This window comes from Ailuropoda melanoleuca, chromosome 11 (assembly GCF_002007445.2).
Source record: "Ailuropoda melanoleuca isolate Jingjing chromosome 11, ASM200744v2, whole genome shotgun sequence".
NCBI lineage: Eukaryota > Metazoa > Chordata > Mammalia > Carnivora > Ursidae > Ailuropoda > Ailuropoda melanoleuca.
Genome location: NC_048228.1, coordinates 45,750,300 through 45,770,208, shown reverse-complemented (window position 1 = coordinate 45,770,208; position 19,909 = coordinate 45,750,300). Strand labels below are relative to the sequence as shown.

The 19,909-nt window shown below is 37.3% G+C and overlaps 1 protein-coding gene across 3 annotated transcripts in view; it reads right to left on the bottom strand.

The window, feature by feature from the left end:
- The window catches only part of LOC105235528, a 474,820-nt gene that overhangs the window by 227,179 nt on the left and 227,732 nt on the right, over window positions 1–19,909 (bottom strand). The window contains exon 4 of one of the 3 annotated variants that reach the window (XM_034671632.1): window positions 1,373–1,887. The exons of the other annotated variants lie outside the window; for them this stretch is intronic. Within the exon in view, the coding sequence (XP_034527523.1) occupies window positions 1,816–1,887 (72 nt within the window). The 3' untranslated portion in view covers window positions 1,373–1,815. Of the gene's footprint in view, window positions 1–1,372; window positions 1,888–19,909 lie in introns of those variants that run through there. 3 annotated transcript variants of the gene reach the window in all.

Genomic DNA, 19,909 nt, shown 5'->3' with positions numbered 1-19,909 from the left:
AAACCTGTTTTGAAGGCATTAAATGCTTGTATATTTGTTATCTCTGGCTCAACATTACCACTTTCAAATCAAAGTTATTGTGCTTATAATTAACTGGTCTTGAGAAATGCTCTTTCTATCCTCTCAGACATCATTAAAGTGGTTATATGAAAAAAATGGTTATATGAAAAAAATGGTTATATGAAAAATGTGTATGGGTGACCTGGGGTTTTATAGGGCCTACTGAGATCATTTAATTTAATCTTGCACATTGAGGTCACAGAAAGTGCAATATAAATTTCAGGTTCTGCTGTCCCCTGACTTGTCTGAGAAACTTCAAAATTTACTAAAAATCCAAAGGCGTAAAATCCTTCTTCTGATCAGACAGACTGCGGGGATGTTAACAGGCCGTGATTTTTCTAATCACGAATTGGGATTCTTTGAATTATTCCTTGGGATTTTAACTTTTTCAGTTAGCAAAGGTGACAGTGACTTATCAGTTTATTGCTAGTCTGTCCCTTCCCTTCCACATAGATCATATTTTCTTAATAAGCAAGCAGGTTTTCATTCATTGTTTTCAATAGGCATTTATTGTATATCTGCTATGTGCCACATACTGTGCTAGGCATTGTCAGACCTGTTACTCCTGCCATAGCTTTTCATGGCCATTAAATGATGAACATTAAAAATTATACAATTCCTGAAGTGGAAAAGATAAAATGCTCTCGGACGTATTTTAGATATATGAGAAACCCATTCTTACACTCTGCCAAAACACTGTAGTGCAACGTGCCCATGGGGAGCTTTGCAGGGGCCCATGGGCATTATAACCAGTCTTCACGCAGGGAAAATAATCAGAGTGTCTACTGGAATCTTGGGAGAATAGAAACCAAACTCCATTCTAAAGCCCTATCACAACACGACTTTGGCCAAGGGAACCAAATAAAGTCCCTCTCAGAGAGTAAGAAAACTATTTCTATGTGTAAAGAATAGAAAAGTGGCTGAAGTGATTTGAGGTGGTTTTTGAAAGAAGACAAGATTCACTCCTTTTTCCCTGGCTCAAGCGGAATTGTGAGATTATAGAACAGCATTGAATTTAAAACTATGCATAGACTTTCTCCAACAATAAGAGGACTACTCAAAGATTCATAGACGTAGTCAAGTGGGAACACTTTAAATTGAAATGATACCACTCACATTTACTACTGGAAAGACCAACTAGTTATTTCACCAAGGGATCTGCGAGGGCTGCTTAAATGAAATGCTCCTTGTTAGAGGGTCCGCTACTATCTTGTGTTGCTTTAGAAAAGCAGTCACAGTCAATCCACTTGCAAACATCTTGACATGGACTAACACTATGTATGTAATTAGATTATTCCACTTCATTCTCTTATTTTCCATATGTAAAAATATCCATCTCTAGCATCCACCACTCACTCCAGCATGCAATTAACAGAGTTTCCCCTTTTCAGAGGTTTCCCCCTCACCTCAGAATTGTTCAAGATCCTTGGAAGTTTACTAAAAATCAGGATTGCAGATTCTCAGCATTGAGAAAACTGGAGTCTGTTTAGCCCACCAGCGATTTTCATTTCTGTTGTTGCTCTTGTGACTGCCACACAAAATCACTACTAAAAATGCACACACAGCCCCAAAGGATTTTGTCCATTGTTTTGTGGCTCCTGAGCTGGGTCAGATCCTTGTGCAGGCCAAGCTGACCTACCAAGGAAACGAGATTCGGTTTCCTCAAGGTTAACCCCCCTTGACTTCCAATGTCTTCATTCTTTAGCTACAGTAATATAGCTGTTGCCTGTGTTCTTAAAGCACGCCAACATAGACTTAAATGTCCTGATGTTGAAGCAACAATGAGAAGTCGAGACTTCTCTTTTCTTCACGTTGAGTTTCTTTGAGCTAGGAAGGAAGAGTGATATCTTAGAGCTATCGTAACCACCAGAAAGCTGCTAATAACAGTGAACCTCAAAAAAACACAGGATCATGGCTTAAAGTCTCCTTGGCCTTTGTCAAGCCTTACCAAAAAAGATTGTATTATTCCTTTCCTCCAGGATAATTATCCTCAGGACAAAGCTATTTCAAGGTGGCTTTTCTCCATCTAGTCAGAGAAGTTACTTAAATATTTAAATGTCATTCCTTCCAGAAAAGAAATTTCAAATCTTCACCTAATTAGTCCTTGTACTTTATTTTCATTTGAGCGCTAACTGCAAACTCATGTACTTTTGCAGATAACTTCTCCCTTTTTGTTTCCTTCTAAGTGGTAAAGCAAGGACACTATCAGGACTAAAAAATTGCTGCCCTCCCTTGGCAAATGCCTTGATTTTTTTTGCTACTTACGTGGAAGAAGTGGCATAGTTTGTTTGTTTGTTTGTTCAAATATGGGCAACGCTCTCAATGGTGCAGTTACTGACAGAATGAAAATTACTCATTCAGGGGCACCTGGGTGGCACAGCGGTTAAGCGTCTGCCTTCGGCCCAGGGCGTGTGATCCCGGTGTTATGGGATCGAGCCCCACATCAGGCTCTTCCGCTATGAGCCTGCTTCTTCCTCTCACTCCCCCTGCTTGTGTTCCCTCTCTCTCTGGCTGTCTCTATCTCTGTCGAATAAATAAATAAAATCTTTAAAAAAAAAAAAAAAGAAAATTACTCATTCATATCTAGCCTGGAAGAATATCTATATACTATCAGAAATGTCTGCTAATTGAGGCAAAAAAAAATTTTTTTAGCAGATGTGAATTCTTTCTACCAAATTGTGCAGCCTAATTATTCTCTGCACTTCGAAGAAGTGCAAAGGTCAAAAGGCTAATATGTAGCTCAATCAGGAAATTATGTAAATTAACCCAAATCAAGCACATCACATAACCCCTATAATCAGTAAAATATGTAGTTCACTAGCAAATCAAGTGAAACTTCCAGCTATTTGATCAGTAAAAAATAGAAAGAGGAGGAAAACCCAGAACATTCTTAGATGTTACATCTCAGGCAAATTTGATTTTAACATACCAATAAGAAAATAAAATATAGTACTGGAAAAGGAACATATACTCGAGACATACATAAAGATAATTTGTAGTAAATCACTAGAACGTAAGTATCATGGAATAAGGGTGATTTTGGTTCACTGCCGTATTCTCATAATCTAGAACAAACACTGGAACATAATAGGTCCTCGATAAACAGTTGTAAATGAATATTAAATTAATAAATTGAGTCAAAAATGCCATAGGAAAAACATGACAATGCAAGTTTGAAATGAGAAAACCTAGCTACATATTATAATTTCACATATTTCTTCCTAAACTTACTTTATATCCAGTATATTAGCAATCTTCCGCACTTTGCCAAAAAAAAAAGCCCTATAAGAAATAGTACTGAAATGAAAATAGCTTTATGAAAAATACCAACAATAATGAATTCTTTGTGCTTATAAAAATACCTATAGTAAAGGCAATTCTGCTTTCTTTTAACTCTGGTAATAATAAATACTTCTAAATATTTGGAAACATATGGTATGTTATTATCTACTTTTCATAGATGAGAATGAGGCACGAGGAGATGGAGAGATTTGTCAAGAGTCACCATGAAATAAAACTCAAATGCAACTGAATTTCATACAAAGAGTTTATCTATTTCAAAGTCATATTTTATTATCACCAAATATTTTCCTTATCATTTCTTGCATTAACACCACTTTAAAATTACTTCTATCTCACATAGGGAAAAAACAACCCTGTCATTGTTCTTTACTTCTCAAATCTTGCCACCCTTTGAAAATGTTTTCCTTATACGTTCCCAGGTGAAAAAATAGTAAATATACAACAGAGGAAACATATACAAGAAACAATTTGTGTTACATAGCTATTATTTACCATATTTTAGAGGAATTTAAAGCATATTGCACATGCTATGACAAAAATGGATTGCTACTGAAAAAAAATAAGTGGGTGAGAGAATGAATGTAAAGAGAGAATGAGGTGTGGAAGATAAGATGAAAGCAAAGATGAAGTTACTATACAATATGCAAATGATGAGGTTTGTGCATTTAGTCATTTGCTACTTGTTTCTAAGCTTTCTAGCAACCAATACAACAGGAAAACGCAACCATATCATTTCAGATCCTGGAGATAAGCCAGTTAAATAGGCCATGAAAAGCCTTCTTGGTATGGAGAACAAAAAGAAATATCTTTCATTGATCCCCATAATAAAGATAGTGCATAACGTTATAAGCAACATGCTCAACAACATCTTTCCAGTAAATACAATAATGAGTGCCATGTGGACTTTAAAAAGACATCCTTCAATATGAGGGCTCACCACCAAAGAGCAATTCAATAAAGCAATTGGGGCCAGGGAGTGAGGGGTAGTGAGAGCAGCAAATGATGAAGTCCAGGCACTGAGATCAGTGGCTTAATCTAGAAATTGATTTTAGCATGTCTAGAGGAGTGGAAAGGCCACAGATTTTTCAGCCAATCTCTACAAATGCCATCTAATGAGCTTTTGATAAAAACCAAGGGCTGTGTGTCCAATATTCTATTCTTTGATCAGAACTATTTAGTGCTACCAGATCTAGATAAGTACAGGGTCATATGCAGGAATCCAGACAAAATAAACTGTAAAGTCCTTTGTTTACAATTATTAAGAATTTCTGAATCAGTAATAAAAAATTCCCAAAAAACAAAAGTCCAGGACCAGATAGCTTCACAGGAAAATTCTAACAAGCATTTAAAAAAGAGTAAATACCCATTCTTCTTAAACTATTCCAAATATGCAAGAGGAAGGAAAACTTACAAATTCATTCTATGAGACCAGTATCACTCTGATACAGACCAGATAAAGACACCACGAAAAAAGAGAACTATAGGCCAATATCTCTCATGAATATAGATGTAAATACCTTCAACAAAACATTAGCAAACTGAATACAACAACATATTTTTAAAAATCTGGGATGCTTGGGTGGCTCAGTTGGTTAAGCATCTGCCTGTGGCTCAGGTCATGATCCCAAGGTCCTTGAATCAGCCCTATATCAGGCTACCTGCTCAGCGGGAGCCTGCTTCTCCCTCACCTTCTGCTCCTTCTCCTGCTTATGCTTTCTTTCTCTATGTCTCTCTCAAATAAATAAATAAAATCCTAAAAAAAAATACACCATGATCAAGTGGGATTTATTCCTAGGATGCAGGAGTGGTTTAATAGTCACAAAACAATCAACGTGATACATCACATCAATAAGAGAAAGGATAAAAAATGTATGATCATTTGAATAGATGCCAAAAAAGCATTCGACCACATATAACATCCATTCATGATTAAAAAACAAAACAAAACAAAACAAAACTCTCTGCTAAGTGGATCTAGAGGGAGCATAATAAAGGCCTTATATGAAAAACCTACAGCCAACATCATACTCGATGATGAAAAACTGAGAGTTTTTCCCCTAAGGTCAGGAAATAGACAAAGATGCCCACTCTCACCACTTTTATTCAACATAGTACTGGAAGTCCTAGTCACAGCAATTATACAACATAAAGAAATAAAAGGCATCCAAACTGGTAAGGAAGAAGTAAAACTCACTATCTGCTGATGACATGACACTATATATAGAAAACCCTAATGACTCCACACAAAAAAAACCTACTAGAACTAATAAATGAATTCAGTAAAATCTCAGGACATACCATCAATGTACGGAAATCTGTGAAATTAGGAAAACAATTGCACCAAAACCAATAAAATATCTAGACATAAACTTACCAAGGAGGTGAAGATCTGTACTCTGAAAATTATAAAACACTGATAAAAGAAATTCAAGGCAATGCAAAAAAATGGAAAGACATTCCATATTCATGGATTGGAAGAACTATTGTTAAAATGTCTATATGACCCAAAGCAATCTACACATTTAATGCAATCCCTATCAAAATATAAACTGCATTCTTCACAGAACTAGAACAAACAATTCTAAAATCTGTATGGAACCACAAAAGATCCCAAACAGCCAAAGCAATCTTAAAAAGAAAAGTAAAACTGGAGGCATCACAATTCTGAACTTCAAGTTATATTACAAAGCTGTAGTAGTCAAAACAGTACTGACACAAAAAATACACATAAATGAATAGAACAGCATAGAGACTCCAGAAATAAACCCATGATTACATGGTCAATTAATCTTTAACAAAGGAGGCAAGAACATACAATGGGAAAAAGACAGTCTCTTCAACAGTGTTGGGAAAACTGGACGGCTACATGCAAAAGAATGAAACTGGACACTTTTCTTACACCATACACAAAAATAAACTCAAAATGGATTGAAGACCTAAATGTGAGACCTGAAACCAGAAAAATCCTAGAAGAGAGCACAGGCAGTAACTTCTTTGACATCAGCTGTAGCAACTTCTTACCAGGCATATCTCCAGAGGCAAGGGAAACAAAAGCAAAAATAAACTATTGGGGCTTCATCAAAATAAAAAGCTTCTGCAGAGCAAAGGAAACAATCGATGAAGCTAGCAGGCTACCCACTGATTGGGAGAAGATATTTGTAAATGACATATCCAATAACGGGTTAGTATCCAAAATATAAAAAGAATTTACAAAACTCAACACCAAAAAACAAATAATCTGACTAAAAATGGGCAGAAGAAATGAATAGACATTTCTCCAAAGAAGACATCCAGCTGGACAACAGACACATGAAAAGACGCTCAGCATCACTCATCATCAGGGAAATACAAATCAAAACCACAATGAGATATCATCTCACACCTGTCAGAGTGGCTAAAGTCAAAAGCACAAGAAATGCGTGTTGGTGAGGATGTGGAGAAAAAGGAACCCTCATGCACTATTGGTAGGAATGCAAATTGGTGCAGCCATTGTGGAAAATAATATAGAGGTTCCTCAAAACATTAAAAATAGAACTACTCTATGATTTAGGAATCACATTACTGGGTATTTACCCTACAAAAACACGAATTCAAAGGGATACATCCACCCCTATGTTTATTGCAGCAGTATTTACAATAGCCAAACCACGGAAGTAGCACAAGTGTCCATCAATAGATAAATGGATAAAGAAGAAGTGGTATATAAATACAATGGAATATCACTCAGCCATAAAAATAATGAAATCTTGCCATTTGCAACAACATGGATGGAGCTAGAGAATATAATGTATGTGAAATAAGTCGGAGAAAGACAAATACCATATGATCTCACTCATATGTGGAATTTAAGAAACAAACAAGCAAAGGGGGGGGAAGGAGAGAGAGAGAGACACACACACCAAGAAAGACACTCTTAACTATAGAGAACAAACTGATGGTTACAAGGGGATGTGGATGGGGGGGATGGGTGAAATAGGTGATAGGGATTAAAAAGTACACTTATCATGATGAAAAAAATAAAAATAAAGTAGAAAAAATGGTAGGTAAAAAAACATGTGAAGAAAACTGAAAAAAATAATTAAGAATTTCAAGATTGCTATAGCAGAATATTAAATCACATACAAGGCCCTTCTGAAGGTGGGGTTCTGTGTGACTGTATAGGTCACATATCTGTGAAGCCAGCTCTGTCCATATGTTTAAACCTTCCTTCTCAAGGAGCTTCCCTCTTCCCGTGGGAAAATCCAAGATTCTTCCAATCTAACTCACAGATGAATCAACAATCATAACATGCAGAGCTCACTGACACATAGAAATTTTAAGCCTGAACAATTGTAAAAATAGATATTATTCAAATACCTAGCTTGGCCATTTAAATATATATATGTATGTGTATAAGCACCTGTAAAATGTTAACCCTTGAACAATGAAACTTCTTTGTACATACTCCAAAATGAACTGCTTCCAAAGTATATCTTGGATAACCAAACAAGATACTTGTCTGAATAAGTTAATTATAATCCAGTTAATATTAGAAGGTGTCTACTCTACCATGATGACTCTATTTTTTAGTTATCTCTCATTCCTTCCTTCTGGCAACTAATAGATAGGAGAGCTCATTGCTTATTGGGGTCCTTCTTAGATTATGACTAGAGCCACTGCATTTGTAAGTAAGAGGATGTAGGATCTTTTATTCTCTTTAAGTTAAGAGGGAGGATGTATTTAGCACATTCAAAACAGGAATCAAGCCATTAAGGCAGAGGTTCAAAAGAAGAGAAGATGCAGCGTATCTATGGTTTATGCATGTGGAAGTAATACCCCTCATTTTCTTTCCTCTCATGCTTTCTTAAAGAATATATCCTACCCATAGGAGCAGTCCTACCAGCTCCTACCACCTGACCCAGTTGGTGTGTGTTAGCATGTATGATGAGGAAGAGGAGGATGATTGATGATGATGCATTATTATTAACCTGGGACACATTATGCATCCTAGGATATAGGATACATTATATACTTGTCAAATGGCTTAAAGAATTTCTTAACTCTCTAATTATAGGAAGTGCAGAGTCAGGGCACACTCTGGATTAATTCACTGACTCAAAGATGTCATCAAAGACTCAGGACTTGGTCTCTTTTTTCTGGCCTTCTTGTATTACTCTCATCATCAGGCCACCAACAAGATGGCTGCCATCATTCCAGGCAACACAAGTAGACAGAGGAATGTGCAAAGAACATTGTGCCTCATTCTGAGGATTTATGAATCATTTCCAGAGCACTCCCAGAAGATTCCCTTTAGGTATCATTGACCATAATTGGGTAACATGTCCATTCCTAACCAAACTACAGGTGAGTAGAATGGAATTACAGTGATTAGCTGGGGTGAGATGGATGCTAGACAGTCAACTGCAATGATCTCAACCGGGACCCTAAGCCACTGCTAAATAGACCACATCTGGACACAAGAACTAAGAGGAACCAATCCTTAGACAATGTTTAGCCATTGAGAGTCTTGTTCTAAAATATTTGAACTAAGGGGCATAGAGCCTAAGGGAGTTGCGAGCTAGCTTATATTAATGGTAGAACATCAGATTAAAATTCCTTGAACCTAAGCTGCTGAGGTCCTCAGAGCCACCCGAATCTCACCTCCCCTGGAGTCTGGTTGCTCAATATGTCTTTGATTTTCATAATGCTCCTTATAACAAACCATCTTCGGTTAAGCTAATAAGTAGGTATAATTTCCATGCAAATAGAAAACTGTGTCTAAGACAGCCTTACTAGAAATTAAGATCCTAGGGTCCAAATCACTTTATGGTCATATTATGGTATTGTTTCTGTCTGAGCTTCAAATTTAGTATGACTGACTGAGACTGAGACTGAGAGGCTCCTGGGACCTAGGACTTTCAGTGCTAAAAACTGGGATCATTGGTCATCACAACTTTAATAACAGAGTCTATACAAAATTCATAAATTCCCATATCCAGTGTTAGAATCAAAAGTTTGAAAGACGACCAACAAAAATTACACACCTACAAACTACCTTATATTCTTATTTCCAGACTTCACTACAGTTTGAAGGTACTAAATACTGGTTACATTCAGTCCAGATCCCAGCATGGTATAAAACTCATAATGGCAGTTCAATAGGTATTGAGAAAATAAGTCCAAAATGACTACCATTATCCCTAACACTGGGGAGCAGCTTTCCTAAATAAAATGTACCATTATGTTAAAGTCAAAAAACACTCCCTGAGATGAAAAGAAATATCCCTAAAGAAGCCTGTGACTCGAAAGCATCCTTTCACACAGGAAGAGTTATCCTTAGTGTGATCCAGGCTCTTCTGAGGCAGTGTCAACTTATGAATAAAGTAATCATGATTAATAATACATTGCATTTCCTCATGAAATAGGATAAGAGGCCTCTTGTTGCCTTAAACAACCACAAGGAGGAAAATATGACAACATTAAGCAAGGGTAGTTAAGCTGTCCTGAGAAATACCCTAAATGTGTACTACAAAATGACAAGAAAATGGGATTCAACAACCAGGGGCTCTTAAGCCATATTTTCTCCCTGTCTCTAAGAGCACAGTCAGGGACGTGACAAAACAAAACTCATTCTCTCTCCCCACAGATATGAAAGGATCTTATGTGTATCTATGCCACAAAAGATACCAAGATAAAGAACAGCAAAACCAATTTCACCTGAGGCTTTGGGCAAACTAGTACAATCCCACTAGATTCAGTGATAATATTAGAAAAAAGCCCAGGCCTTAGCCTACCTATTATTTTATCAGAATTAGCGTGGTATTCAAATTTCATTTTTTTTTTTTTTATGGAAAGCAACCCTGATCTCATTAGCCCACTTTTCCTCTCAAGAGTTCATACCCCCTGTAGGACATAGCTCATTGATGACAATTTTATTCATCTACCTGGAGTCTTCCCCACCTAAAAATGCAGCATACAGGGCACCAAGAAATATGTGTTGGACAAACATGTGAAGGAAGTGAATAAGGGGTAAAGAAAGCATTAGTCGGATTAAAGAAGTTGCTAATACCAAAATTTAAACTTGGGTGTCAAACTTTCAAACAAAAATTAAAAGAAAATATTTCTGTATGAAGATATGTTTATATGCATATATCTGCCTATACATATATATATATATACATATAAATATATACATTTCTGCTTCACCTCTTTCCTGAAAGGATATGAGATAGTTGATAAAAGGAAGACAAAACAAATTAATAAGCTAAGATTTTTCATGTAAACAGGAGAAGAAAATTAAATATTCAAATTATAACAAGAAGTCAGGTGGTTGTAATTGAGTGAAAAGAACAGCAATAATCTTCCTGACAAACAAGACTAAGAGGAAAAAGTGATAAGTCTCATAAATCATTTTGATCTGAGAAGAGGAAACAAACTACTTTCCCAAGGGAGATAAAGCTTTTCCTAGAACCAAACTTGGTTAGAAAATTCCCATGTAAGGAGGGAGCAGGGATCACTCAGTGACATAATGGACAATATCTTTACAATTTCAGGGTAAACGCAGAAACATCTGAAAAGATGGCACCTGGTGAGGACCAAGCAACAGTTAAAACAGTCACCTTACTTACCAAGAAAAAAATTAGGTTCATATAGCTTGGTCCATAAGTAAATACCCAGAATCAGAAATCAATAAAGGAGACACAAAATCTTGCATAGAATTTGACATTTTTTCCGTATAATAGTAAAAATGTATAATAATAGTTAAAAGTAACACCAGTTTAAACAAACACACATTCATACACATTTGCTATACACCTGATTCTGGAATAAGTCCTTTACCAATATTACCTCATTAGCATTTGCAATAACACTATCTAGAAGGTACTTCTGATGTTCAGTAAGAAGAAAATTGAGACTCAGAAAGGTAAAGAAACTGTCATGCAGCAAAGTTAGAATTAAATCTCAAGATTCTCTGACCCCAAACTATTGTAATCACAACTTCTGTACCTTTCTGTTTCCCTTTGTAACATAGTTAAGCCTGAAACACACTTGTTTCTTCCTGTAAAATACTGGGCCAAAAAACTCAAATGTGCATTTTTAAGAGGGAAGCTGGAATAACATTTGGAAAGTGTATTTAGAAAAGTGATGATTCTATAGCTTTAATATTCTATCATTTACTGTCTAAACTATACTTTGAATCCTTTTAGAGGACATCGTACCTGAAAAAATTACTTGAAGGAATTTGTCATAGATCAGAGCTTCCTAGTTAGAATGAGCTTTGATATAATTCTGTAAAAGAAAAAAAAAATTCACCTAGAACTCTAGGCAGCTTATTAGTTGAACTGCTATGCAAAGGGCTGATTACAAAGTTCCATTCAGAAGAGGAGGTAGTGTCTATAAAATTTTAATCACTTCTCCAATAAGAAATAGACTTTACATATGTCCTCCAATCTCTAACCAATACCATGCTTTAAAGTAATGTTGATCCCCTGATTACATCCCTATTGGTCTTAAAAGCCAAATCTCCCACTGGGATTAACTGGGGGTTAATTAATTAATTAATTGGGGGGTTCTTCCTTTCCCCAAAGAAATGAGTATGCATAGTAAGATACAACCTCTATATTCATGATTAACTTCTGACTTTTTCCCCTAGGTTTATTGAGATATAATTGATGTATAATATTATATAAGTTTAAGGTGTTCAATGTGTTGATTTGATACACTTCCCTGTTGTGAAATGGTTATCATAGGAGGGTTAGCTAACAAAACAATCACCTCAAACGATTACTGTGCTTTTTAGTGGTGAGCACATTTAAGATCTACTCTATTAACAACTTCCAAGTATATAATACAGTATTATTAATTATAATTACCATGCTGTACATTAGATCTCTAGAATTTATTTATCTTATAAAGGAAGTTTATACTCTTTGACCAATATCTCCCCATTTCACCCACTCTCCAGCCCTGGCAACCACCATTCAACACTCCATTTCTACATGTCTGGCTTTTTTAGATTCCACAAATAAGTGATACCATACAGTATTTATCTTTCTCTGTCTGTAAAAATATATACTGCCCTCAAGGTCTATCCATGATGTTGCAATGGTAGGGTTTCCTCCTTTCCCATGGCTAAGTAATATTCCATTCATTATATATGCCACATTTTCTTTATTCATTTATCCATCAATGGATTCTTTGGTTGTTTCCGTATCTTGGATATGATAAATAATGTGCCGCAATGAACATGAGGGTGCAGATATGTCTTCAACATCCTGATTTCACTTCCCTTAGATAAATATCCAGAAGTATGACTGCTGGATCACATAATAGTTCTATTTTTAATTTTTGAGTAACCTCCATACTGTTTTCCATAGTGGCTGTACTAATTTACATTCCCATCAACAATGCACAAAGGTTTCCTTTTCTCCATATCCCTGCCAGCACTTATCTTTTATCTCTTTTGATAATAGCCATTCTAATAGGTGTGAGGTGATAGATAACTCATTGTGATTTTGATTTGCATTTCCCTGATGATTAGTGATATTTTCATGTACCTGTTGGCCATCTTTGTCTATGCATGCTCACTAGCCATCTGCCATAGCTCACGCTCACCACCATCAGCAGTGTGCACAGAAAGGCAGCCATGGGGTGAGGCACACAGAGTGCTGGGAGTGCCTCTGGGCCAGTTGGAGAGATCTGGGGGTGAGAGGTGCCCAGCAGCTTGTGAGAGGGCTTCTCGATGGAGTCCACGAAGCAATTAGTAGGATCCACATCCCTTTAATGCCTCTGAGAATCCTATCTGCCACTCTTCCAGCCTCTTCCCACTCCCAGTCATTCAGCACGTGACCTAGTATTCCGGATGAGGCGAGAGAGCAATGAGCCTCTTTGGCAGCATCCTGCACAGCTGGAGAAACCAGGCACCCACTGACACGCTCTCACTTTCCCCCAGCAGAAGAAATCACGGCTGAGAAGATCTCTCTTGGCACTGAAATGTGCTGCCTTGGGGAAGTGGGGACGCTAGTAAGTTCAAACTGCATCTGTTACCCTCTGATGTATCTAATCTCGTATTTTTTTTTCCTCCAATAATAACTCCCTCCTTTTATCTAATGTGAGTGGATTTGGGGTTACTCTGTCTGGCAATAGTGATTCCAGGGATGAACCAAAAGAGGGCTAATTCCAAAGTAATCTAAATCACAAGCCTCTAAGTTGGAGGTATTACTGATATTTTCCCCTGGCTTTTCTCACATTATTTCAAATAAATGTTTATATACTGATGAAAGCTGTACTTGTATACTTACTGAAGACATCCTATCTACATCAAATTTAGAAATCAGATACTACAGGTGATAATACAGATATATGGTTCCCACTGGAACCTCCTCCATCTCTTCACTTTTTCTCTGGTTTCTTCTGTGTGAGAGGGGTTCAGAAATCTGGGCTTTCTTGATCATGGAGTTTGAAGCCACTAGAAATTTTTTTTATTATATTATGTTAGTCACCATACAGTACACATCCCCAGTTTTTGATGTAAGTTCCATGATTCATTACTTGCACATAACACCCAGTGCACCATGCAATACGTGCCCTCCTTAATACCCATTACCGGGCTATCCCATTCCCCCTCCCTGCTCTGAAGCCCTGAGTTTATTTCCCAGAGAGACTGTGGACTCTGTGAAGCCACTAGAAATTTAAACCCTGAACTAGAAGCCCCGATGTTTTCAATTATCAAACTACTGGCTATTAGATTGGGTCCACTGTGTGCATTGTCAGGATGTGAAATTATAACTGAAACTGTGGTAGTGAAGTGCGTTTGTCGCACACAGCCGCAGAGAGCACCCTCACCCAGTTTCCTCTTTGCAGGGGGTGGCGGCGGTACTGGAAATGACTAACGGGCTGGGCTGGGGATGGCGCTAGGTGCCACTTGACCTCATTATTAACTGCAGAACAAAAAGCGACCCGAATTTTAAATTTTAAAATTCCCTTACTATTCTGGATAGCTAAAAAGGCTGTCAGCTGCCATTACAGCTAACAGACACTGTTTTTAATGATGTGGGTATTTTCAAATGCACAGAAGCATACAGAACAAAACAAAACTCCTATCCCTTGGATAAACTTTGACGCTTTGAAATGAGAACATTATTGCACAAACATAGATATACACTGGAGTTGCTTGCTTCTTGGGTTTTCTGCTATTGCAAATAATGCTGCAGCCTGTATGTGAACGTATATATGTACGCTACACATACACGCATATGTATACACACATACATATGTATCACAACACATACACACATCACAAATACACCCTTCCAAATGTAAGTTTATCCCCCCCGTGGTAAAATCTGGTCTGCTAGTAATCCACAGGGCAAAGTGCAATTAACAAAGCCACCATGTGCTAATAGTCTTTGCAATGAAGGCAGTACATTCTGTGAATGCAGAGAATCACCATTAATTCTAATCCTTAAGGATTTAATGGTTTCTTTTTCTTTGAGAGGAGTTGTCACCAAGTCTTGTTCTAGGGACAGAAGTACAATGAGCCCTTTCCCCTATGTCCTAACTTTTTCATGCTTTTATCTATATTCTTAGATTTAGTAATCAGTTTGTCAAGCTTTTCTGTTTTTCAGGAGAAAATATTTAACAGTACAGGTAGAAACAATATTCATTCCATTTCCATACTGAAACAATACCCTGTGGCATGTTTGTGTATTTAAACGGAAAAAAAAAAATGGTCTGTTTTAGAATTTTCATCAGGGTATCTAGTCCTTCCAAAAAAGAAGCACTCCATCAATACTCAGCAGCATGTTTACCTATAAATCGTATTTGTGCAAGCATGCTTATCTCAATCAATAGATATGCAGAATACACAGTCTATTTTTTTTTCCATACACAGTCTATTTTTTTTCCATGAGCTTGGTTCTTGACTCTCTCTTAAAGCAAAAGTCACTTTGTAATCACCAAAACCGCACCTCTAGCGTGAGAAGACACACACTTTTAATAAGCACTCATCCAGCTTGTGCGTTACGTACGTAGAAGACCCCAGACATTCTACTACAGTTATACAGCCTTGAAACTGAACCTCAAAAGTTGCTAACTAAGTTCCATCCACTAGTAGTATATCTCACCACATTTTCATTTTGACATTCCACAGTGCATTACTTGTGAATTATGGAAACAGGGGAAAGGAAAATCATTTCCACAAGGTTTTCTCACTAAAAAAAAATATTAAGTACACCTCCAAGTTAGTTTGCCCCTCCTACACAGTGCCTGGTTGCCAGGAGTTTCCACTCTCTCTGATGCATTCATCCCTGGAGGAAGAATGTAAGACACAAATGAAGGGAACTACTACTGACTATAAAAGAATAATAAATGCAAATAGATTCTTGTATAAAATCATTTTTAAACCATAGCAAGGGCACTAAACTTGTATTTCATTTCTTTTTCTTTTTTTCTTTTTGAGGGCAAAATTTTGCTATTGCAACTTTAGCTGTTCTACCAGAAACCTTTTTTTACTGAATCTTTACAAAAATGTATTCAACTACTGTAATTCTTTTCTACCAAAGAAAAGAGACTGCTGGTTAAACACAAGAATTTCCACATGAAATTAATTGCTCTAGCAAAAGAGAAGTTGAAATAATAATATTTTTCTTACTAATACTGAATTGTCCTTTTGAGTTGGTGTGTTTATGTGAGTGTGTGTGTTTATCAATAACAGGAGGAGCAGAAACATTTGATAGGAAGGCACATGGAAGGACTTGGAACCCAGGACCTGTTTGACTTCAAGGAAACCTAAAAAGTTTCTAAACTTGCGAAATAAAATGCAAGCTGCCTATCCACATACCAAAAGGCATCTTGCCATAGCTCTACAAGCAATAAATACTAAACTGGCATTGAACTAGGGGCTTATTTTCCCCATGACATCACGTAAATTGCTATGTTTATATTTTTATTTGGTTCTTATGAAGATTCTCCAATGACAGTAGGGAATTTTAAAAATTAGAAGCTTTTTGTTTGCTTTTAAAATCACTTGAAGTATCACATCTCAAAAGTAAATACTGTTAATAGTCATTGTATTTGCACTCAGTGTCTGAATTTCCCAAACTCTTGAACATATTGCCAAACCGTCCTTAGAAAGGCTACCCCAATTTACTTTGTCACCACCAGTGTATCAAAATGTCCATTTCAATGAGCCACTGGGGATATTAAAGGATATGTTCATACTAAGATATTAAAATTTATTTTATTTTGCCAAATCCTCTGATCTAATTCAGGCGTCACCAAACATTTTCTGTAAAGGGCCAGACAGTGACTATTTTAGGCTCCTTGGGCCATACAGTCTACCATAAGAAACCAGCTCTGCTGCTAGAGCTTAGAAGAAGCCATAGCCAATTTGTAAACAAATGGGCAGACTGTGTTCCAATAAAACTTTATTTACAAAAGCAGGCAGCTGGCCAGATTTCATCTGTGGGCCATAGTTTGCCAACCTCTCTCAAAATTCTGTGTAGTCATTTTTAAAACCAATCTTTTGGCAATTCTCAGAAAGAAATATAAAGAGAATTGTGTGTGGGGTGTGTATGTGTGTGTTTGTATGTGTGTGTTCTTACCGTAATACCTACAAACAAGTTTATTCATCTAAAGAGAACAAAAAATAAAAGGGCAACTTAAAATTGACAGTGTAGAGACTAACTTCCCAGAATTATATCCATCATCATCATCATCATCATAGCTAAAGCTTATAGTACTCCTCAGCTTACAAAGCATTTTTCACTCATTATCTCATTTGATCTTCAAACACAATAAAGTAGCTCTCATTATCCCAATTTTACAGATGGCGATACTGAGGCCCAATTTACTAGGCCAGAGGCAGCTTTTTACCTCGGTCACTGTTTAAGTTACACCAACCAGAAAGTCAGCACTAAAAATTCCTCTGACAGAGTACATGCAGCCAAGTGAAATTACACCCATATTTTTACCTCAGCTTTTCAGGTAAATTGTTTGTTTTCTCTTTAAGACCTGAGGATTTTTGTCAGCAAGAACGGGTGGTAATTAGTAAGATAAGAGACTGATCTGGTATTCTAGTCTGCTAATGTCTGTTTCGTGCCAGTATTGCCCCTGTGGTGCTAAGCTAGTAAGTAGGAAGCAACTATAAATATCTAGGCAAAAGACTGAAAAATAAATTCACAAGAAAGAAAATCTATGATGAGGGAAATTGTGAACTAAATTTGAAGATATATTCACAAACTCTGTGAGTTTATGCAGTGGTGAAGTCGGTCTTCTAGTCAGATAACCCAAATCGCAAAAGAGAACTGCATTTTCTCCCTGCAAAGAGTAAAAAACACCAGCAAGGATGCTAAAACATATGGAAAGAGATGGATAATTTTCCCTTAACTAGAGAGTCAGTGTTATTCTGTGACCACAAAGAACATTCTGCTGATTTTGACCATTTTTCTCTTCTAATCCAAGTGTGTGGGTCCAATGCCCAGTCCTTAGGTAGACACAAGTCAGACTTAGGTAGAGCTCTTGCCCTCCAGGGCATGTTCTCTGAAACTAATCATCTTTCCGCGCCTTCTCTGGTAAAGGACTCTTCTGTTCACAGTAGTTAAGAGCCAGGCTGGTCTATGGCTGCATATTTCCCACTTATTCCCTCTTGCTCTCCAACACTTCAGGCAGAGCTTTTAAACAATCCCTCAAAAATTTTTTCCTCCCTGGGGCGCCTGGGTGGCTCAGTCGTTAAGCATCTGCCTTCGGCCCAGGGCGCGATCCCAGGGTCCTGGGATCGAGCCCCACATCGGTCTCCCTGCTCTGCTGGAAGCCTGCTTCTTCCTCTCCCACTCCCCCTGCTTGCGTTCCCTCTCTCGCTGGCTGTGTCTCTCTCTGTCAAATAAATAAATACAATCTTTAAAAAAAAATTTTTTTCCTCTCGCATTTTCCACAGTTTCTAAACTTAGCTTACTATACAGCAGCTACATGGGTATCCTGATGCTGTCTTTTCTTTGTGCACTTGACAAGTGAGGCTGTATTTCAACCAGCCAGCTGCTCTGACTCCACATTTGCAGCTCTACTGCATGCAGATGGCTATGCTTTCCAAGTGCACACAGTTTACGGACAGTTTGCTAAGACAGCACTGCATTTTGGAACAAGAGCAAGCCCAAACACAGTCGACACCACTCACCAGAATGCAGCAGGGAACTGCTAAGATTTTCCCTGGAAACAGCCTTGAAAATGTTCACAGAATCCTGCTGCATAAGCAGTGCAAGCTCCAGTACTGAGCTAATCCACAAAATGGGCAGAACTGAATTGGAAGGTGAAGAGTAAGTTGCAGGACAGCTGGAAATCAATCTCTAGGTGGTAAAGCAACAATGCCTGGAATAATTTATAGCTCCAGCTCCTTCCATTAAGTTATGTAACCTCAGCAAGTGAGTTTGGTTCTCTAGGCTGCATCTTCTCCATCATAAACATGGGGAAGACAATGCATTCTATGATGTCTGTGTGAAAATGAAAGGAAAATGACCTTTCTAAACTGGTAAGGTATTATACAGCTATGAGTCTTGCCCTACTAGGGATCACTAGAGATGTCATAAATTGTTCCTGTGCAGATTTATCAATACCATTTAAGACTGAATATCAACCAGCATGTCAATAGAATCAACACGAACACCTGGCATGTAGCCAGTTCACTTGATTGGAATGGTGACTTAGGCAAGAAGCTATTCATTAGGGAGGAAAATAGATGGTATCTATGATTCCAGGGGTGTTGCAAGATCCTCAAGAAAGAGATGAAATCTCAGGATTTGGTGAAAAATATTTAAAAGAATCAATTATCCTGCCCAAGTTTACATATTCTTCACATAAAGTTATTTGATACCTCCATCTTATACTTACCTTACTGGCCCTAAAACAAACAAACAAAAAGTGATTCTAAATAAAGGAAACTATTTATAGGGAGAAAGAATCTGGAAGTACTCTTTGCTGGCCATTATCATATAAAAATATATGATATAATTGTATTGGATTGAACCATACTCAATTACTTTTTTTAATAGGTCAGACACCCTCAAATATTGGCAATTTTGTAAGGTTCAATACAATAGATCAGAGATTGAACTTAATAAGATGCAAATGACCTTGTCTTCCATGGGTTCACAATCTAATACTTGTTTAAATGTGTCCCACATAATTTACTTCTTATTACAGGTTTGTTCCAATTCATTAAGTGCTTGCTTAAATAAAGCACCTTTTAAATGATTTATAAACTTATACATTCAAGAGGGAGTGTTTATTTTTTTTAAAGATTTTTTTATTTATTTATGTGAGAGACAGCCAGCGAGAGAGGGAACACAGCAGGGGAGTGGGAGAGGAAGAAGCAGGCTCCCAGTGGAGGAGCCCGATGTGGGACTCGATCCTGGAACGCCGGGATCACGCCCTGAGCCGAAGGCAGACACTTAACGACTGCGCTACCCAGGCGCCCCAAGAGGGACTGTTTTATTTTTTTTTAATTTATTTTTTATTTTATTATTATATTATGTTAGTCACCATACAGTACATCCCCGGATTCCGATGCAAAGTT